Source organism: Somniosus microcephalus, chromosome 9 (assembly GCF_052327205.1).
Source record: "Somniosus microcephalus isolate GS21.2 chromosome 9, FLI_Smic_1.0, whole genome shotgun sequence".
Taxonomy (NCBI): domain Eukaryota; kingdom Metazoa; phylum Chordata; class Chondrichthyes; order Squaliformes; family Somniosidae; genus Somniosus; species Somniosus microcephalus.
The window spans coordinates 224,321,238-224,344,568 of NC_140995.1; the positions used below are offsets into that span (position 1 = coordinate 224,321,238).

Genomic DNA, 23,331 nt, shown 5'->3' on the forward strand with positions numbered 1-23,331 from the left:
TAAATATCCGGAAATCTCTCTTAACCGGCAAAATTCAGGAGTAGGTTCAGGTAAGTTTTACTATATATTAGTGGCCGTGTAACCGGGGTTCCTGCACCTGTGGCCATGCAACAGGGACTCCTGGATCTGTGGCTGTGTAACTGGGACTCCTGCACAAGTGCTGTGTAACTGGGGCTCCTGCACAAGTGCTGTGTAACTGGGGCTCCTGCACCTGTAGCCGTGTACGGAGTTCTCGTACCTTGGTAAGATTAACTCTCTGTAATCCGGACTTTTTGATCAACCGGCACCACGCCGGTCCCGTCGGTGCCGGATAAAAAAGAGTTTCCTGTATATAAATGCAAGTGACATGAATCGGTCATTCATGAAAGAAAGACTTATGAAATAATACTGAGCGGCCTGCGGGTGGCGCTGTCCAGGGAGAGTATAAATACTCGGGCACGGGCCCAGCTTGCACAGGACATTCTTAACAGGAACTAGTCCTCCATGTTGTAAAACAGTTGATTAAAGCTTTAACGCTTAGACCAAGTGCCTAGTAGTTTTCTTACGTCAGTAAGTACTTTGTTTCTTAGCATCCTCCAGCAAAGTGAGCTCCTGATGTGAGGGGTGGGGGAGGATGCAGGAGGTGGGTGGGGGTTGTGGACGGAGACTTCCAAAGAGAATATAGTTGTTTCTAATAGGGATTGAAGGGAAGAACTGAATGTAAAATTGACAGACTTGTCTCCCGGTGATACAGTACCTCATTGGTTGTGTCCTTAGAGCTGTCTTAAGGCCTTCGACGATTGTGTTTCTCATTTCCATTTCCTCTTCGTCAAAAGCAAAAACTGTCTGCATCTGTGGAAGAGACAAAACATTTTACTGCTCAGCATCCATTTTGCACAATATGTGAACGCCTCCCTCCAAAAACCACACTCACAAAGGATTCTGTGAAACGGTGACCGCTTTACATCACAGCGTGGTCACTGACGGCCATCCCAATTCAACGGCAGCAGCAGCATTTTGAGGAATAAGAGGTGGCGCCAAGTCCCCCGGTGGAGGGGAGAAGCACCTGGGAACATGGCAGCAGCAGCTGGCTTATAGGTGTTTGCAGAGCTGACTGAAGGCTAGGTCGATAAGGTGTGTTTTGAGGAGATTTTTAAAAGGAGAAGTAGAAAGGCGGAGAGGTTTGGGAAAGGAGTTCCAGAGTTTAGGGCTTGGCCATCTGAAATCTCTACCACCAATGGTGGGCACACAACAGGCCACATTATGGGGACTGAAGGGTACGGAAAGGGACGGAAAGCTGGAGAAAGTTGCAGAAGTGGTTCAGGTGGTGTGCTCAGCAACAACAACAACTTGCATTTATATAGCACCTTTAATGTAGTAAAATGTCCCAAGGCACTTCACAGATTATCAAATAAAATTTAACACCCTATCTCTGTAACCTCCTCCAGCCCTACAAGCCTTTGAGATCTTTGTGCTCCTCCAATTCAGGCCTCTTGCGCATTCCCGATTTTAATCGCTCCACCATTGGCGGCCGTGCCTTTTGTTGCCTCGGCCTTAAGCTCTGGAATTCCCTCCCTAAACCTCTCCGCCTCGCTACCTCTCTCTCCTCCTTTAAGATGCTCCTTAAAACCTACCTCTATGACCAAGCTTTTGGCCGCCTGTCTGAATATCTCCTGATGTGGCTCGGTGTCAAATTTTGTTTGATAACGCTCTGGTGACACGCCTTGGGGCGTTTGGCTACGTTAAAGGCGCTATATAAATGCAAGTTGTTGTTGTTGCTGTAAGTGGGCTCCAGATTGTTCCATATGTTGCGTCGTGGGCTCCAGCTTCTCAAAACAGCAGATTTACAGAGTATTAAAATAGATGCAAGATGGGAAACAGAAATAAGCACAGGGATATTTATTGCCTCCCTACACACAGTGCCTTCACTGACCTCTCTGAATGTGCACAAGGCAGGAAGTTGCTGGAAGACAGCAGTAAACTTCCCATAACATCTATGTCAGATAAACAAGGGCCCAGCAAGTAATGGGCAGGAGCTTGGTGCGCGGAGATGTCAACAGTCGGGGGGATTAATAACAGCCACGCACGGTCTCCTTCCTGTCGGACTTTTGAGCGACAGTTTTAATTATTTTTTAATGTTTTACGGTGGGATGCAACGCTCACCCACGTGTGTGACCGCTGCAGGTCGAGGGCATGGGGCATGTGGGCAGAACCCCTCTGTTTAAATTGTTCCGACGAAGGGCTCTCACTCCAAACATTAGCCCGTCTTTTCACAACTGCTGGTGCAGCTGCTCTGCATTTTCTGTTCTTATTCCAGATGTGCAGTTTTTTTTTAATTGCTAGGCTAAATAGAAAGAAACTACTTCCTCTGGTGGTGGAGTCCAGAACATGGGGGCATAACCTTAAAATTAGAGCTAGGCCGTTCAGGGGTGATGTCAGGAAACACTTCTACACACAAAGGGTAGTGGGAATCTGGAACGCCCTCAAAAAGCTGCTGAGGTTGGGGGTCAATTGAAAATTTCAGAACTGAGATTGATAGATTTTTGTTGGGCAAGGATATTAAGAGTTACAGAACCAAGGCAGGTAGATAGAGTTAAGATACAGATCAGCCTCAATCTAACTGAATGGCGGTGCAGGCTCGAGGGGCTGAATGGCCTCCTCCTGTTCCTATGTTCTTAAAAAAAAATAACAAGTTAGGAGTCAAAAGGGAAGTCAGCTGAAAAAAACCACATAAAGGTTTAAAAGCTGTAGAGTCGGGTACAAGTGGGGTAGATTTTGACTTTGTGCGACAGTGTAAAAACGGGCGATGGCAGCGAGTCAGCAGCCCAAATAGTTTTACACTATCCCGATGTTTTGACTTCAATGGAAATAAAAACCGGGAGAGATGTCAAAGGGATTTCCGACTCGCTATTGCCTGTTTTACACCATCCCACAAAGTCAGAAGATGGTAGGGTGTGAGTAGAAAAAGCACGTCACTTACTGCAGCCATGGAGTTGATGCGGTCAATGTAATAATCGGGCCAGCTGGTGGCCTGCTTGTTGGGGTCATCCTGTTCCTGGAGAGCAAGGAGAAACTTTCCGTTAAAATTCAGATTATAACGTTTTTACACCCACCAACACACAAACATCAAGCTACAGTATTGCCTAACAGCACTGTACAGAGTGGTATAGTATAGCATAGTACTTTGCAGCAAGTTATCCCACTACAGCATGGTATAACACGGTATGGTACAGTACAGCATGATGCAGTATGGTACAATATAGCACAGTATAGTATGGTACAGTACAGTATGGCACAGCATGGTACAGTACAGCATTGAATAGTACAGCACTGTTAAGCACAGTACAGTAAAGCATAGCATGGAATAGCACAGTATGGTAGAGCATTGTACAGTATAGCATGGTATCCTACAGTACAGCACAGTACAGTACAGCACGGTACAGTACAGCATTGTACAGTATAGCATGGTATCCTACAGTACAGCACAGTACAGTACAGCACGGTACAGTACAGCATTGTACAGTATAGCATGGTATCCTACAGTACAGCACAGCACAGCACGGTACAGTACAGCATTGTACAGTATAGCATGGTATCCTACAGTACAGTACAGCACAGCACAGCATGGTACAGTGCAGCACGGTAGAGTATAATGTACCATGCTGTACTGTACTGTGCTGTACTGGACTGTGCTATACTATACCATGCATTACTTACCATGCTGTACTGTACCGTGCTGTGCTATACTGTAGGATACCGGTAGAGTATAACATGGTAGAGTATAGCATGGTATTATACGGCACAGCACGGTACAGTACAGCATGGTAGAGTATAGCATGGTATCGTACAGTACAGCACAGCACCATACAGTGTGGGAAACCAGGAAAATGAAGAGCTTCTAATGTGCTTTCTATTTCAAAAGCAACCACCAGGATCAACTATCAGGAAATATCTGTCCTTGTTACATCCCAGTTTGACCGTTAATTAGTGTCCTGTACATAAAGAGATTTGTCGTTTTTACACCTCTCCAGCTTTCCCTCTCCTGAAGGCACTGACTCGCGCTGGATTGCAGACCATTGTCCATGTGTGAGTCTAGAGATAGTGAATGTTCACAGGCTATTGGACCATGAGAACATATAAGAACATAAGAAATAGGAGCAGGAGTAGGCCAATCGGCCCCTCGAGCCTGCTCCACCATTCAATAAGATCATGGCTGATCTGATCCTAACCTCAAATCTTCTATCACTCTGCATCCACCCGAACCCATGTGATCTCCCGGGAGAGGCGAAAAACCAGATAAAGACCCAATGGCCAATTTGGGAGAAAAAAATCTGGGAAATTCCTCTCCGACCCATCTAGGCGATCGAATTTTTTCCAGGAGATCACTCTGTCCCTATATTTTCTACAGTACTTACCTTCTGTAAAGGCGATCTCCACCCCAGCCAGGAACAGGAATAAAACCATCTCCTGAAATCTAACAGAATTAGAACACAGTAGGAGCAGAACCAGGCTACACGGTCCCTGGGCCCACTCCACTACCCACAGGGCCATGACCATTCCGAACCTAGACTCATGTCCAATTTCCTGCCCGCTCCCCGTAACCCTTAATTCCCTTTACTTCTAGGAAACTATCTATTTCTGTTTTAAATTTATTTAATGATGTAGCTTCCACAGCTTTCTGGGGCAGCAAATTCCACAAACCTACCACCCTCTGAGTGAAGAAGTTTCTCCTCATCTCAGTTTTGAATGAGCAGCCCCTTATTCTAAGACTATGCCCCCTAGTTCTAGTTTCACCCATCATCGGGAACATCCTCCCCGCATCCACCCGATCAAGCCCCTTCACAATCTTATATCTTTCAATAAGATCGCCTCTCATTCTTCTGAACTCCAATGAGTAGAGTCCCAATCTACTCAACCTCTCCTCATATGACCACCCCCTCATCCCCGGGATTAACCGAGTGAACCTTCTTTGTACTGACTCGAGAGCAAGTATGTCTTTTCTTAAGTATGGACACCAAAACTGTATGCAGTATTCCAGGTGCGGCCTCACCAATACCTTGTACAACTGCAGCAATACCTCCCTGTTTTTATATTCCAACCCCCTAGCAATGAAAGCCAACATTCCATTGGCCTTCTTAATCACTTGCTGCACCTGCATACTAACTTTTTGAGTTTCGTGCACCAGGACCCCCAGATCCCTTTGTACTACAGTACTTTCCAGTTTCTTGCCATTAAGATAATAACTTGCTCTATGATTTTTCCTGCCAAAGTGCATAACCTCACACTTTCCAGTATTGTATTCCATCTGCCAAATCTCTGCCCACTTACTTAGCCTGTCTATGTCACTTTGCAGGTTTTTTATGTCCTCCTCACTCACTACTTTCCGTCCCATCTTTGTATCATCTGCAAACTTTGATATGTTACACTCGGTCCCCTCCTCCAAATCGTTAATATAGATTGTAAAGAGTTGGGGACCCAGCACTGACCCCTGCGGAACACCACTAGTTACTGGTTGCCAATCTGAGAACGAACCATTTATCCCAACTCTCTGCTTTCTGTTAGAGAGCCAATCCTCCACCCACGCCAGAATATTACCCCCAATCCCGTGATTTTTTATCTTGAGCAATAATCTTTTGTGTGGCACCTTGTCAAATGCCTTTTGGAAGTCTAAATACACTACGTCCACTGGTTCCCCTTTATCCACCCTGTATGTTACTTCCTCAAAAAACTCAAGCAAATTTGTTAAACATGACTTCCCCTTCATGAAACCATGCTGAGTTTGCCCTATTAAATTATGTTTATCCAAATGTCCCGTTACTGTCTCCTTAATAATGGACTCTAACATTTTACCAACCACAGATGTTAGGCTAACAGGTCTATAGTTTCCAGCCTTCTGCCTACTACCCTTTTTAAATAAGGGTGTTACATTAGAAGTTTTCCAATCTGCCAGGACCTTTGCTGAGTCCAGTGAGTTTTGGAAAATTATTACCAATGCATCCACAATCCCTACCGCTACTTCCCTCAAGACCCTGGGATGCAAGCCATCAGGTCCAGGGGATTTATCCGCCTTGAGTCCCATTATTTTACCAAGTACCACTTCCTTAGTGATTTTAATTGTATTTAGTTCCTCCCCCCCTAGAGCCCCCTGTTTGTCCAGTGTTGGGATATTCTTAGTGTCCTCTACTGTAAAGACTGATACAAAATAATTGTTCAGTGTTTTTGCCATCTCCATGTTTCCCACCATTAATTTCCCGGTCTCATCCTCTAAGGGACCAACATTTACTTTAGCCACCCTTTTTCTTTTTATATAACTATAGAAACTTTTACTGTCTGTTTTTATATTTTTTGCTAATTTACTTTCATAATCTATCTTCCCTTTCTTAATCAATCTTTTTGTTATTTTTTGCTGTCTTTTAAAGACTTCCCAATCTTCCATCCTCCCACTAGATTTGGCTACCTTATATGCCCTTGTTTTTAGTCGGATACTATCCTTAATTACTTTACTTAGCCACGGATGGCTATCTTTTCTTTTACACCCTTTTTTCCTCAGTGGAATATATTTTTTTTGGAAGTTGTAAAATAACTCCTTAAATGTACACCACTGGTCATGTACCGTCTTACCCTTTAATCTATTTTCCCAGTCCACTCTAATGAATTCCGCTCTCATACCTTCATAGTCTCCTTTATTCAAGCTCAGCACGCTTGTTTGAGATCCAACCTTCTCACCCTCTAATTGAATATGGAACTCAACCATGTTATGGTCACTCATTCCAAGGGGATCCTTTACTAGGACATTTTTAATTAATCCTGTCTCATTACACAGGACCAAATCTAAGGTTGCTTGCCCCCTGGTCGGTTCAGTTACATACTGCTCAAGAAACCCATCCCTAATACACTCAATGAACTCTTCCTCAAGGCTGCTCTGCCCAATTTGATTTGTCCAGTTAATATGATAATTAAAATCCCCCATAATTATAGCTGTTCCCTTATTACAAGCCTCAACTATTTCCTGATTAATACTCCGTCCAACAGAGTTGCAACTGTTCGGAGGCCTATAGACTACACCCACTAGTGTTTTTTTCCCCTTATTATTCCTTACCTCCACCCAAACTGTTTCATTATCCTGACCTTTTGACCCAATATCATTTCTCTGTATTATAGTGATTCCTTCCTTTATTAACATAGCCACCCCACCTCCTCTCCCTTCCTGCCTGTCCTTCCTGATTGTTAAATAACCTGGTATGTTTAATTCCCAGTCATGGTCACCCTGCAGCCATGTTTCTGTAATGGCCACAAGATCATACCCATATGTCATTATTTGTGCCGTTAACTCATTCATTTTGTTACGAATGCTACGTGCATTCAGATAAAGAACTTTCAAATATGTTTTGTAACACTTAGTTCCTGTTTTTTCCCTTTTTAGTACTTTACTTTTTACTCCATACCTTCTGTCCCTTCCTGACACATTCTGTTTTTTAATTCCCCCACTGCTACCTAAGTCTATGACCTTCTCTGTTGTCATTTCTATTATTTGCTCTCTAGAAACCTCCCCCCCACTAATTAGTTTAAAGCCCTCTCTACAGCCATCGCAACCAATCCGGGGTGCCTGTCCTCGCCTGACGCACTTTCCAGCAGAAATCGATGGACAGCGTTCGGGAGCGGGAAGCCTGGCTGATATTTTTCCTACCCTTGCTCAGGGACATCAAGACCAATTGTAGCGAGATTAGCACAGGCCAGGAATGGGCACGGGGACCTTCCTGCTCCGATTGGCTCACTGCCACATCGCATGCTGCATTTTCGCACTGAGCTTTTCAAAGTGTTGAAAAAAGGAAAACTGAACCACGCCACCAATAACAGAGGAGTTGTTCATTCATCTCGTTTGCTGCTTGTGGGGTCCAGCTGTGTGCAAAGATGGCGGCTTGCATTGTATTTCAAAGTAATTCACTCCCTGTGAGATGCTTCTGAGAGGCACGATGCTGTATCAAGGCAAAGTTCTTTTCAAAGTTAATGTCAAAAATCTACAAATGATGTACTGCGATGCGGACTGTGGCCGCCACTGGAACTCCAGGGGGAGAAGGAAGCCTTTCACTTCAGTCTACATTTTTATAGCCAATTGACTGCAAATACATTGAGAATTAAGAATGCTTCCCTGCATTGCAACAGTGACTCGAGTTCATAAGTAATTAATTGACTGTGAGGAGCTTAGGGACGTTTTATGGTCATGAAAAATGCGATATAAATGCCAGCTATTTCTTTCTTTCTTCTTTCCATCTCATTAAGCAACATTTTACAAATGTATATAGAGCATTCGGGAACATTATCCTGCGCACATACTTCCACCTCCATAATATTGCTCGTCTCCGCCCCTGCCTTAGCTCATCTGCTGCTGAAACCCTCATCCATGTCTTTGTTACCTCGAGAGTCGACTATTCCAATGCTCTCCTGGCCGGTCTCCCACCTTGAACCCTTGAACTTGTGCTCTTCCAAAACTCTGCTGCCCGTATCCTACCTCGCACCATTTAGGGAGGGAATTCTAGAATTTCGGGCCTCAGCAGCGGAAGGCAAGCAATTAAAATCAGGGATGTGCAAGAGGCCAGAATCGGAGGAGCGCAGAGACCTCGAAGGGTAGTAGGGCTGGAGGAGGTTACAGACATAGGGAGTGGCGAGACCAAGGAGGGATTTGAAAACAAGAATGATGATTTTAAAATTGAGACGCTGCCGGACCAGGAGCCAATGTAGGTCAGCGAGCACAGGGGTGAGGGGTGAACGGGAGTTGGTGCGAGTTAGGACACGGGCGGCAGAGTTTTGGATGAGCTCAAGTTTACGGAGGGCGCAAGGTGGGAGTCCGGCCACCATTGATATTATGTAGACTTGTATATTAATTAAGTGCCAAAGTGGTCTGATGCGACTGATGTGATGTTCCAGGATGGATTGAAGGATCATCTGGAATACGGTGTCCGATTCTGGTCCTCTCTAATGGCGAATGATTTTGAGGACTGGGAAAGGTTTAGAGGAAGGCCAGTTTAAAGCACCTTGGCTACCCAGATAGGTTGAAGGAGCTGGCTCTACATACTTTAGAGAATCATAGACTCAGGGGCAATTTTATTGAGCCCTATAAAATAATGAAGGGACTAGATTATGTGCACACTGATAAATTATTTCAATTAGAGAGGTTGGGGAGAACCAGGGGTCATGCGTATAAATTACACAAGGGACGAAATCAGTTAGATGTGGTACTTCTTCTCCCAGAGAATAGCAGATCTGTGGAACAGGCTGCTGACTTGTGCAGTGGGTGCTAATACACCATGTACCTTCAATAGAGAGCTGGACTGGTTCCTGGCTGGGGCTGGGGCGGAGATTGCATCATACAATTGCTAGGTACCAATTAATATAAGTCATGGTCAATGTGGTCTAGTTTCGATTGCCTAGAGGGATCGGAGAGGAATTTGCCAGATTTTTTTCTTCCCCCCCCTCCCTGCTTGGAATTAGTGCCAACTAAAATATGAACAAGTTTATCTCACCATTCACCACAAGTGCAAAGTACCCAGTGCCATTTTGAAAGGGCGTTCATCAATGTTGCTTTTAAGCTGCACAGCCCTCGGGACTTCCCCGCGCAGCCAGCTCGCCAGTTTTTCAAGGCAAAAAACCGCGCCAACACAGTATTTTGAATGGGCTGCATGGCACCTTAAAGGGGCCACGTGCACCCCCCCCCCCAAAAAAAAGAGTGAACATTGGTGTTCATAGGTTGTGGTACTGAGCCACACAGGCCAAGCATGTCTCAGGTTCTATCCCCAGTCTGTGCTGGAATGGGTTGATATCCGCCAGGGTGACAATAAGGGGCGCTGCAGGTGGCCTGAAAATAACAGCCAGAGCTCCCACTCCTGTTCATCATTCAGTAACACCCCTGCCCGGCAGAAAATGCACGTGTGTTAAAATGTCACGTGGGAACAGGAGTGGGCTTAGTTGTGATGCTTCCCATGGGTGATCAGCCTGTCAACACTCACTGTATAGGTTTGCAGGTGAAGAATGGTTTAGATGCATGAAGTCTCAGTTCTCTATAGTAACAGGTTGAGGCTTTGCGAGGTTTTCTGAGAAACACTGTGTAACTTCATTATATGGAGCAAGTTAATCTCTCAAACATGCAAGCTGAAAGCTCCATCAGGGAACACCGCAGGGCCGGAACAGTCGGGCTGTTTCTTCCAACGTGACTGTCAGCTGATTCAGATAAACCTCGGCTGTTAAATTGTTAGTAAGGACACAGCGTTTTCGATTAAACTCATTTGCTGTACTATATGGTCATTTGCAACACTTTCCCACCATTGTCTAAATAAAAAGACCCCGGTCATCATAGTGAATGAACCGTGCTGTGAAGTGTGAGGTAATTGAGATCACACGCTCCCACCAAGCAGCTCGCCAACACAGCACTGTGGCAGCAAAGGTCAGCAACAGAGTTCAAAGGAATCCGCCAAGATAAGGCCCGATGACAATATTATTCCGGAATATTTTGGAGTGAGTACTCCTGTGGCTCAGCTGGTAGCACTCTCAGCTCTGAGTTAAGAGGCTGTGGGTTCAAGCCCCACTCCAGAGACTTGAGCACAAAAATCTAGGCTGACACTCCAGTGCAGTGCTGAGGGAGTGCTGCATTGTCAGAGGTGCTGTCTTTTGGATGAGAAGTCAAATTTGGACATACCAAAGCACTTTACAGCCAGTTAAGTACTTTTGAAGTGTAGTCACTTGGAATGTAGAAAACACAGCAGCCAATTTGAGCACAGCAATATTTATCCCTCAACCAACATCATTAATGTTTATCACATTGCTGTTTATGGAACCTTGCTGTGCACAAATTGGCTGCCGTGTTCCCTACAGGTCCAAATTTAACTTCTCATCCAAAAGACAGCACCTCTGACAGTGCAGCACTCCCTCAGTACTGCACTGAAGTGTCAGTCTAGATTTTGTGCTCAAGTCTCTGAAGTGGGACTTGAACCCACGACTTGAGAGGCAAGAATGCTGCCAGTAAGCCATGGCTAACACCTCCAACAGTTCCATCAGCGCATCCTCAGGGTCCTGAGGAAATATTTTTACCTCTATTGAGCACCTCCTGCCTCCAGTTTTTTTTGGAATCACATATTACAGCTAAATCAAAAAACTTATCTATGGCCACCTCTCTTCAACTCTCGCATAGCCTTTCCTGTATTTCAATATATTCACTTCTTCTGAGTTCAATCCCTAATGGGTGAAGTAAGTTGTGTGGTTAGACCTCACCTGGAGTCCTGTGAGCAGTTCTGGGCACCACACCTTCAGAAGGATATATTGGCCTTGGAGGGAGTGCAGCGTAGGTTTCCCAGAATGATACCCGGACTTCAAGGGTTAAGTTACGAGGAGAGATTACATAAATTAGGGTTGTATTCCCTTGAATTTAGAAGGTTAAGGGGTGATCTGATTGAAGTTTTCAGGATATTAAGGGGAACCGATAGGGTAGATAGAGAGAAACTATTTCCGCTGGTTGGGGAGTCTAGGACTAGGGGGCATAGTCTAAAAATTAGAGCCAGACCTTTCAGGAGTGAAATTAGGAAACACTTCTACACACAAAGGGTGGTAGAAGTTTGGTACTCCCTTCCGCAAATTGCAATTGATGCTAGATCAATTGTTAATTTTAAATCTGAGAGTGATAGCGTTTTGTTAACCAAAGGTATTAAGCAATATAGGCCAAAGGGGGGTATATGGAGTTAGGTCGCAGATCAGGCGGAACAGGCTCAAGGGGGCTGAATGGCCTAATCCTATTCCTATGTTCCTATGTTTTAGCCGGTTACACTCCAGTAGTACCCCTGTGCTTGAGGGTCTCTAAGTCTTAGCTCTGTACATAAACTCTCTGGACTGAGGTTATGTCCCTGTGGGGAGAGACTGTGACCTTCATATAGATTGCTCAGTGTCTTGTTAAACATAGTGCTGGGTTTCCTTCCATGTCAGACACCTGCCCGACTAAAGGTTTTTGAATAGTGCCAATGAATAATTATCATCCACCTGACCCACCGTAACAGCAGCCCCTTAATACTGCGCTGGAAGATCAGCCTACACTGTCCTCTCAAGTTCTTGTTAGGGTGCTTAAACACATGCATCTGACCTAGAGGAAAGATATTTTCCAATATGACTGTCACATATATGAGCAAGAAAAGAAAGACTTGCATTTATATAGTGCCTTTCATGACCTCAGGACTTCCCAAAGTGCCTTACAGCCAATGAAGCACTTTTGAAGTGTAGTCACTGTTGTAATGCAGGAAACGTGGCAGCCAATTACGCACAGCAAGCTCCCACGAACAGCAATGTGATAATGACCAGATAGTCTGTTTTTGTTATGTTGATTGAGGGATAAATATTGGCCGGGACACCGGGGATAAGTTCCCTGCTCTTCTTTGAAATAATGCCATAGGATTAAGCGGTGGTTAAAGCTTCCCTAATACCTTCTGAGAGATAATGAAACCCCTTATTGTATGATTGATTCCTAGATTAAGTTCTTTAAGTTTCTCAATGTGATGTATCACATATTAATCTCTTTGCAGTGCTCAATCTTACTAATGACTTTAACAACTTCAGATCTTAACCTTATAGCTCCCACTTTCTCTTCAGCAGGAAGTGCTGGCAATGTGGCATGGGTGTGTCGAGGTGGGGGGAGTTGAATTGATGCTTAGGGTGGGGAATGCCCATCAGAACACTGTGTTGGCGAGGTGTCAGCATCATAGAAACATAGAAAACTAGGAGCAGGAGTAGGCCATTCGGTCCTTCGAGCCTGCTCCGCCATTCAATATGATCATGGCTGATCCTCTATCTCAATACCATATTCCCGCTCTCTCCTCATACCCCTTGACACCTTTTGCCTCTAGAAATCTATCTACCTGTATCTCCTTTTGAAATATATTCAGTCCTAATTGTCCTACCCCATATCCTGAGTCTGTGACCCCTCGTTCTAAACCCCCCAGCCAGGGGAAACATCCTCCCTGCATCCAGTCTGTCTAACCCTGTCAGAATTTTATACGTTTCAATGAGATCCCCTCTCATTCTTCTAAACTCTAGTGAATACAGGCCTAGTCAACCCAATCTCTCCTCAAAAGACAGTCCTGCCATCCCAGGAATCAGTCTGGTGAACCTTCACTGCACTCCCTCTATGGTAAGTATATCCTTTCTTAGGTAAGGAAATCAAAACCGCACACAGTACTCCAGGTGTGGTCTCACCAAGGCCCTGTATAACTGTAGTAAGACATCCTTGCTCCTGTACTCAAATCCTCTTGCAATGAAGGCCAACATACCATTTGCCTTCCTAACTGCTTGCTGCACCTGCATGTTTGCTTTCAGTGACTGGTGTACAAGGACACCCAGGTCCCTCTGTACATCAACATTTCCCAATCTATCACCATCCTTGGTGTTAACCTGATCTTTTTATCTCCCAGGATTCTGGACATTGGAGCCTGTGCTGTTTTGCCAGATTTTCCTGTTTCGATTTTTTCCTATCTTACTTCGCACCTCCTGAGCTATTCGCACAACCTCAGCGTCTCAAAAAATGTCTTTAATTTCTCTCATTATGCCTCCTCCTGTCTCATGCTAACTTCTGCCATTTAAGCACCTTCCCCTTTCCATTTCCGCACTGTGCAGATCATCCTATGGCTTCTAAAATAAAAGCTAAAATGCTGCAGATGCTGGAAATCTGAAATAAAAAACAGAAAAATGCTGGAAACAGCAGGAGGTCAGGCAGCATCTGTGGAGAGAGAAAGAGAAAAAAAAACAAGAGTAAAGGGCCCTCTTAAGCTGGGGAGAGTGCGGGGGGCCTGAAATCAGCCGAAGAACCCGGCAAGGATGTGGTTGCGCTGAATCCTGCCCGAATTTTGTGGGATCTCTTCCATGGCCTGATTTTTGCACTCCCCCACTCCCTTCCTTTTTCCTTTGTTCTGTTCTGTTCCTTTTTAAAACCTGCCCAACAGTAATTCCTTCCAGTTCTGGCGCATGACCTGCCCCTGAAGCTTTGGCTCCTCTCTTCACCCCACAGATGACCTACTGAACCCAGTTCTGGCGAATGACCTGCCCCTGAAGCGTTGGCTCCTCTCTTCTCCCCACAGATGACCTACTGAACCCAGTTCTGGTGAATGTCCTGCCCCTGAAGCTTTGGCTCCTCTCTTCTCCCCACAGATGACCTACTGAACAATCTTCCCTGTCATTTCGGGGCCGCGCGGCCCATTCATCATTCCGCGCGTGCGCGGTTTTCCCCCGATTTAAACACTGGCAGCCCGCGACCCCTCGAGCGCTGCTCAACCGCCAAGCTTAAAGGGAAGATTGGGCGCTGACAACATTTTCTGGTCTTCTTTCACATTCCCAGCATCTGCGGTGCTTTTCTGCTTCACTTGCAAGAACAAAACAAAAAGAAAATCTGTTATTTTCCCCATTTCTCTTCTGCTGCCTGAGGCACCGAGAGTTGGTGGCAATTGGCAAAAGCACCTTTTTGGAGAAGCAGAGTAATAATACTGGGGGGCCACGGTGACCCGCGAATCCAAGATGCAGTATTTGAGAAACAAAAACGCTTAACATAAACATTTACCGCTCCAAGAGAAACCAATTAGAGTCCTCGCCGACAAGAGCAAGATTTGCTTTTGAAAGACATTGGGGGGTAATTTCAACTTTGAGCGACAGTGTAAAATGGCTGCTACCGGATCAGCCTCCTGTGATGCCCCTCTCCTGATTTTAATCTCCAATTGACTTCAGTTGAAATGAAATTCGGGCGAGATGTTTAACGGGCGGCTGACCGTTTTACACCGTCTTCCAAAGTCAAAATCGCCCCACTGTTCAGCTAATCCGTGGGCTGGAGAGCTCCTTTCCCCTCTGAGTTAACCCCAAGCTTTTTTGCCACTTTGCTCCTTCTCTTCGCTACTCTGACTAATCGCGTCGCATGTTTCCACCCCTGGCCACCCGCTTTAACATGTGCAACACACTTCCGCAGCGAGAAAAGTTCGACAAGGGGCTGTTTGAATGTAGGTTCTGAGGCGACTTAATCCTGGTTAAGTCTGACTGACAGCTAGAAATGGGACTTCATGCCAACTCAAGCCCAGTCAGCTGCAGTTTTTTATTTATTCAACAAAACACATATTCCTCTCCCCATGGGAGAAAACCCCTACTGATCCTAGGCCAAGAAATTTAAATAAATATTAATGGTAGCATATTAAAATATATCTCCTGCCTATTTTATATCATTATATTGGAGACGTTGGTTGGCTCCAGTATTCACAATATTCTTATTAAGAAAACACCTTTCTCAATCCTGCTCTGCAGTGCCAAGATTCTGAAATGGTTACAGATGTTGTGTGAGGCCTGTCATGTGCTCGCGATCCTGTTTTGTGACTTAACGAATGGCTGGTAATGTTTTATGTGCTCCATTTTCTTCCTAAACGATTTTCTTTTTTTTGCTGAATATTCACGTTGATCGCGATGAGGAATGCCAGTGCCGGGGTGGGGACTGAATGCTTTTTCACATCAGGCGCTCGCAGGTCAGCTTCGGTGCAGTTAGACACAGGAGAGTGCTCACCTCTCTGCTGCCCTGTCTCGGAGGACCACCAAGTGTGAGAGTTGGAGATATCACTCTTCTTCTTCTTAGGCAGTCCCTCGGAACCGAGGATGACTTGCTTCCACATTAAAAATGAGTTCTCAGGTGACTGATGAGTCCAATGCAGGACCTACAGTCTCTGTCACAGGTGGGGCAGACGGTGGTTGAAGGGGCGGGTGGGTGGGGTGCTTGGGTTGACGTGCACTCCTTGCGCTGCCTGCGCTTGGCTTCCGCTTGCTCCCGGCGAAGAGGCTCGAGGTGTTCGGCGCCTTCCCGGATGCTTCTCCTCCACTTTGTGCGGTCTTGGGCCAGGGATTCCCAGGTGTCGGTGGGGATGTTACACTTTTTCAAGGAAGCTTTGAGGGTGCCCACCTGGATCTCTCTAGCCGTATCGGAGCTCCAAGTAGAGCGCTTGTTTTAGGAGTCTCGTATCGGGCATGCGGACGATGTGACCCATCCATCGGAGCTGGTCGAGCACGGTCAAAGCTTCGATGCTGGGGATGTTGGCCTGAGCAAGAACACTGACGTTGGTGCGCCTATCCTGCCAATGGATTTACAGGATCTTGCGGAGGCAGCGTTGGTGGTACCTCTCCAGTGCTTTGCGGTGCCTGCTGTACATGGTCCATGTCTCTGAGGCATACAGCAGGGCGGGTATCACTGCTGCTCTGTAGACCATGAGCTTAGTGCCGGGTTTGAGGTCCTGGTCTTCAAACACTCACTTCCTCAGGCGACCTAAGGCTGCACTGGCACACTGAAGGCGGTGTTGGACTTCGTCGTCGACATCTGCCCTTGTTGACAGTAGGCTCCCGATGTATGGAAAGTGGTCCACGTTGTCCAAGGCCTTGTCGTGGATTTTGATAATCGGGGGGCAGTACTGTGTGGCGGGGGCAGGTTGGTAGAGGACCTTTGTCTTACAGATGTTTAGTGTAAGGTCCATGCTCTCGTACGCTTCGGTGAAGGTGTTGACGATAGTTTGGAGTTCGACCTCCGAAATATCACTACACCGGTCATGGTGTTATCTCTCAGCCAGTTTGCCTTGTTTCCATTGATATCAGGCAGAAATCAAAAGTACAACAACAGCAACATCTTGCATTTATATAGCGCCTTTAACGTAGAAAAATGTCCCAAGGCGCTTTGCAGAGACATCATCAAACAAATGGACGCTGAGCCAAAGAAGGACATATTAGGATGGGTAACCAAAAGCTTGGTCAAAAGAGGAGGGTTTTAAGGAAGGAGGTGGGTTTAAAAGGAGGAGAAAGAGATAGAGGGATTTAGAGGGGGAATTCCAGAGGGTCTAGGTGGCTAGAAGCCCAGTCACCAATGGTGGGCTGAATGGAGGGGCGGATACACAAGTTGAGGGAACAGAGAGTGCTGGGTGGGAGGGAGGGTCGTACAGCTAGAGAAGTTTACAGAGATAGGGAGGGGCGAGGCCATGAAGGGAATTAAATGAAATGATATGAAATTTAAATTTGAGGTGTTGGGTCATCGAGGACAGAGGTGATGATTGAATAGAACTTTGTGAAGTATAGGATACGGGCAGAAGAGTTTTGGATAGGCTGAAGGTTACGAAGGGTGGAAGTTGGGAGCCCAGCCCGGAGAGCATTGGAATAGTCGAGACTGGAGGTAACAAAAGCATGGATGAGGGTTTCAACAGATGCGTTGAGGTAGACATGAACCCCTGCTGCTCTCGACTGGGAACCACTGAACAAGTAGGCAGAATTCAGAGCCAGTGTCCACTCGCTTGTTTAAAGAACTTCCTTGCGATTTTTCCATAGGCTGGCGATGTTACAGATGTGGAAGTAGGTAGTCTTTGTGATTAAGAAGATATGGGGTTGGAAGCTCTGCTCCTGCTCAAATGGGACACTAAAGTTCTGAACAAGCCGGTTCAACTTGAGACAGTGGCCAGCAGGGGAGGAGTGGGGTTAGAATCAGTGGCAAGCATACAGAGTTTGTGGCCAGGGTCGAAGGCGATGGCTTTGGTCTTCCAAGCATTTAACTGGAGGTGGTTCTTTCGGTGTCCTGGCCAACATTCGTCCCTCAACCAACACCACCAAAAAAAAAGTTCAACTGGTCAATTATTCCATGGTTGTTTTTGGGATGTTGCTGGTGAATAATGGCTGCCATATCTGCCTATGTAACAACAATCACTACACTTGGCAAATAATTCATTGAGACAGTTCAATATGTAGGGCACTATCCTGGTAACGTATTCTAGACCTTTATTGACCTTTGGATGAAAGATTTCTGTCAGACTTCTCTCCTTATTCCTAATTTTTAATTTTTGACCACTGGTGCTTGAACTATTTCATAGTGAACAATTTACCTCAGTCAACTTTGTCATTTCCCATATTGAAAGCTGTTGCAGTTTTGTATTGTTTATGTTTACTAGTAAATTGCTCGCGGCTTTACCCATGGTCAGTTAACCTTTCCTTTATATACAAGATGGCGACGGGGCTGGGAGAGAGCCTTCAGCAACTCAATCCATGGAGGCACCTAGTGGCTAGATCCTGCAACTATAATGCCACCATTGAAACCGGTTGGATAAGTACCTACATTTTAAAAAATTTATTCGTTTATGGGATGTGGGAGTCGCTGGCAAGGCCAGCATTTATTGCCCATCCGTGTGGTGAAGGTACTCCCACAGTGCTGTTAGGTAGGAAGTTCCAGGATTTTGACCCAGCGACGATGAAGGATCGGCGATATATTTCCAAGCCAGGATGGTGTGTGACTTGGAGGGGAACTTGGAGGTGATGGTGTTCCCATGCGCCTGCTGCCCTTGTCCTTCTAGTTGGAAGGGGTCACGGGTTTGGGAGGTGCTGCCGAAGAAGATGATTCTGTGAGTATGACTATGTCAGGCTGTTGCTTGACTAGTCTGTGGGACAGCTATCCAAATTTGGGCACAAGTCCCCAGATGTTGGTGAGGAGGACTTTGCAGGGTCGACTGGGCTGGGTGTGCCGATGCCATGTCCATAGCCGGTGCCGAGGTCAATGCCGGGTGGTCCGTCTGGTTTTATTCTTATTGTGTTTCATAGCAGTTTGTTACAACTGAGTGGCTTGCTGGGCCATTTCAGAGGGCAGTTAAGAGTCAACCACATCGCTGTGGGTCTGGAGTCACATATAGGCCAGACCAGGTAAGGACGGCAGATTTCCTTCCCTAAAGGGCATTAGTGAACCAGATGGGTTTTTACGACAATCCGATAGTTTCATGGTTACCATATCCATTACCATTTACCTAAATACCTGAAGGAAAAAAATTTGCAGGGCTACGGGGAAAGGGCAGGGAAATGGGACTAGCTGAAATGCTCTTGCAGAGAGCTGGCACAGGCTCGACGGGCCGAATGGCCTCCTTCTGTGCTGTAACCATTCTATGATTCTATGATTCTACAAAAGGGAAATATTGACACAGCAATATACAATGGTAAATGTTGACACAAAAGCATGACCAAAATTCGTGATAGCAGGAAGTAAGCTTTGTGGACAGAAAGTGCTTGCGCTATGCAAGACTTTTAATAAGATATAGATTACAGGGTAGACATCTAGAAGGACACTATTATTTGTTCAATCCAACCCAATTGTCCCACAGATGCCAACTCCAATGAGATTATTGTGAGACTGAAAAATATTTTCCATCTAGTTATTCTTTAAGCTGTGCACTACTGTAACTTCTAGAAACTTCATGCAGTACTCTCCTCCCTACAGGGGACCATACTGCTTTTGTCAACTGCAAAATATTAACAGCGAACCAGCATTTCCCGTGGCAAGCATTTGCCGTGATGGACAGTCATCTCATAATTGCTGAGGAGATGTCTGCCAAGGCTCTTGTCTTCCGAGATAGTCAGAATGGATTGCCTAAAGGCCAATTGTGCTTGACCAATCCTATAGAATTCTTTGAAAGAAATAACAGAATCCATATCATAGAATCTTACAGCACAGAAGGAGGCCATTCAGCCCATCGTGCCTGTGCCAACTCTTTGAGAGAGCTGTCCAATTAGTCCCACTCCCCTGCTCTTTCCCCACAGCCCTGCAACAGCTTCCCTTTCAAGTATTTATTCACTTCCTTTTGAAAGTTATTATTGAATCTGCTTCTACCACCCTTTCAGACAGTGCATTCCAGATCAGAACAACTCGCTCTGTAATTTTATTTTCCCTGATGTTGCCTCTGGTTCTTTTTTTCTGTCCTCTGGTTACTGACCTATCTGCAACTGGAAACAGTTCTCCTTATTTATCAAAACCTTTCAAGATTTTGAACACCTATATCAAATCGCCCCTTAACCTTCTGTGCTCTAAGGAGAACAATCCTAGCTTCTCCAGTCTCTCCACATAACTGAAATCTTTCATCCTGGTACCATTCTAGTAAATCTCCTCTGCACCCTCTCTAAGGCCTTCACATCCTTCCTAAAGTGTGGTGCCCATAATTGAACACAATACTCCAGCTGGGGCCTAACCAGTGTTTTATAAAGGTTTAGCATAACTTCCGTGCTTTGTCCTCTATGCCTCTATTTATAAATGTAAGAAATCACACAACACCAGGTTATAGTCCAACAGCTTTATTTGAAATCACAAGCTTTCGGAGCACTGCTCCTTCTTCAGGTGAAGTGGAGAAATGCATTTATAAAGACAAGGATTCCATATGCCTTTTTAACAGCCTTCTCAACTTGTCCTGCCATCGTCAAAGACTTGTGTACGTACACCCCAAGTCTCTACCATTTTATTTATATTGCCTCTCCTCATTATTCCTACCAAAATGAATCACTTCACACTTCTCTGCGTTAAATTTCATCTGCCTTGTGTCGGCCCATTTCACAAGTCGGTCTATGTCCACCTGAAGTTTTTGCTATCCTCCTCATTGTTTACTATATTTCTGAGTTTCATGTCATCTGCAAACTTTAAAATTATGCCCTGTATACCCAAGTCCAGGTCATTACTATGTATCAAAAAGAGCAGTGGTCCCAACACCGACCCCAAGGGGACACCACTGTATACCTTCCTCCAGTCTGAAAACAACCGTTCACCACTACTCTCTGTTTCTGTCCCTTAGTCAATTTTGTATCCACGCAGCCACTGCCCCTTTATTGGGATTCCATTTTGCTAACAAGTTTATTATGTGATACTTTATCAAGCACCTTTTGAAAGTCCAAATATACAACATCAACCACATTACCCTCATCTACACATTGGTGTGGAACTGGAGTCTCTCGTATAGACCAGACCGATTAAGGATGGCAGGTTTCCTTCCCTAAAGGACATCAGTGGACCAGTTGGCTTTATACGACAATCCAACAACTTCATGGTCACTTTTACTGAAACCAGCTTTTTATTTTCAGATATTTTTTAACTGAATTCAATATCTCAAACTGCCACCGTGGGATTTGAACTCATAGGGCTAGAATTTCCCAGGGCCATGGAGATGGGAATGGAGGCATGTGGGGTGTTAAAATCGTGAAATCGGGGGGCACGAACCCATTCTGCCCCCAACCCGCCTCCATGCCCGTTTCCCAGGAGGCGGGTACCCGACCTGTGCTGGGAGCCGCCTCCCCGAGGCTTGAAGGGGATTAGTGACAATTAACTGCCTGTTAACAGATAGTTTTTAGCCTAATCCCTATTTTTATCCCTGAAATGTGGGCTGCCCAACGGCTCCAAACCTCGCCAAGTTAGCAAGGCGGACCGTCGGGCTGAAGGACTTGGAGAGTTCGAGATGTCCGGTGTTCAGGTGAGTGATGGGTGCATGAGTGCAGAGGTAAGTGTGTTTGGTGTGTGTAAAGTGTTTAAATAAGTTTTACTTACCTTTACTTACTAATGCAGGCTTCCTTCCTTCAGGTCTTGGGAGTCCCTCATCTCACCGGCACAGAAAGCAGAATGGCCGCGAGCTGTCAAAAGTTGCAGCATTCTGCTTTCTGTTCTGGAGAGATCTCTAAATCATCCTAAGAGGAAGGAATTAACTTGGAGTACAGATTGTCAGTGTTTGACAGCTTCAAAGAGCTGTCAAACGCTGATATTTCATCTGTCAAAAGCTCTTGACAGATGAAATGTCAATCTGTGACGTCACCTGTTGCCGGGTGGCCCTTAATTGGCCTGCTGAGCCCGCTGGGCGGACTCAACAAGGTCAATCAAGGGAAAATCGAGTGGGTTGGCCACAACTCAACGGAGGCGGGACTACAACCCCAAAAGTGGGAGTCCCACTTCCTACTCGCCTCCATTGATAAAATCCAACCCATATTCTCTGGATTATTAGTTCAGTAACATAACCACTGGACTAATAATCCGTTCTGACTGAATCACTGAATGAATGAAGAAAAGATACTCTTAATATCAGCATTTCACAAACCCCTTGATTCAAGCATAATCCTGCTCCATGCATAACATTCCTGGCCCAAAAAAACCCTCCCCACGGACACGCACCCCCACCCCCCCCCCCCCGCCATGGTTACCACATCTCGGCTACATGCCCATTTCATACCTTCTTCTTGCTGCAGAAGATTTGCCATTTCTTCTCCGCAGGCAGTGCAAACATAGCATCTCGGTTCTTGTCAGTGAGATCCAATTCATCCTAGGAACGAGAACAGATAAAGGAATCAGTCACCTCACCATGGAGTAGGATTGCCAAATCCGGTTGGACGTAATCCTGGAGGTTACATCACATGACCTCCTGCCTGCAACCACCCCGCCCGGTCGAACAGCCTTTTTTTCCCATTTCCAATATTTTTATCACCAATAAACAGAAGTGTTCAAAGAAAAAGGAAAAAAAACACAATTTTTTTAATGCACCTGTCGTTGATTTATCTCCCGGCTTGCTCGCAGCCGTGCCTGGGAGATTAATTATTAATTCCTGGAGACTTCAGGGAATCCCAGAGGATTTGTAAAGGTACCACAGAACGAGCGCTCCTTAAAGCACTCAATACGCCCAGATAATATTTCTCCTGGGCTGCTCGCAGCAGCGTCTGGGAGATGAATCTTTAACTCCTGGAGGATTGGCAAGCCTACCACAGGTTTCTCCTCAGCCTCCCGGAAGCGCTGCCGCGGTATGAAGCGGGCTTTCTGGAATAAGCATCGGTGCAGCCTGGGATAAAAATTATCCGGGCATAAAGAGCGCTTTAAGGAGCGCTCGCTCTGTGGTGGGGGCCTCAGCGCCAACATGCGCCATGCGGTAGGACACGGGCTTTACCCTGATTCCCCTCAGGCTGAGTCGCCACTGTCAGCCACGTTGTCATGGAGAGGCACCATGCAGAGGCTGAGAAATGCCGCTTATGGAGGGAGGCCGAATCCGAGAGAACCAGTTAACACCAAATTATTGGCAGAATTAAGCTTTGCATCCATACCTGCTACGGCCTGGATTGAGACATCCCGGATTCATTCCCTGTGGAAGCCTTACAGCCAGTAGAGATTAGACTCTCGCCCATTAGTTTGGGCTAAATTTGAAGCCTTAGTCCAAAGGTGAAAATTGTTCTAACTCAATTGCTTATATTACAACAATAACAACAACTTGCATTTATATAGTGCTTTTAAGGTAGGAAAACCTCCCATGGTGCTTCTCAGAAGCTTAATCAGACACAAATTGAGACCGAGCCAAAGAAGGATATATTAGGAAGGGTGACTAAAGAGATGGGTTTTAAGGAAGAGGGAGAGGTGGAAAGGCGGAGAGGTTTAGGGCGGGAATTCCAGAGCCAAAGGCACGGCCGCTAATGGTAGGGTGATGGGAGTGGAGGGATGCATAACAGACCAGAGTTAGAGGAATACAGAGTTCACAGAAAGTTGCAGGGCTGGAGGAAATTACA

General features: G+C 45.7%; 1 protein-coding gene across 5 annotated transcripts in view; it reads right to left on the reverse strand.

Annotated features, from left to right (window-relative positions):
• The window catches only part of daam2 (dishevelled associated activator of morphogenesis 2), a 329,728-nt gene that overhangs the window by 188,609 nt on the left and 117,788 nt on the right, over positions 1-23,331 (reverse strand). For all 5 annotated transcript variants that reach the window (XM_085997939.1, XM_085997938.1, XM_085997943.1 and 2 more), the window contains 3 exons: positions 22,017-22,106; positions 2,960-3,034; positions 737-831 (listed from right to left, as the gene is read on the reverse strand). In XM_085997939.1, coding sequence (XP_085854065.1) covers positions 737-831; positions 2,960-3,034; positions 22,017-22,106 — 260 coding nt within the window. The remainder of the gene's footprint in view (positions 1-736; positions 832-2,959; positions 3,035-22,016; positions 22,107-23,331) is intronic.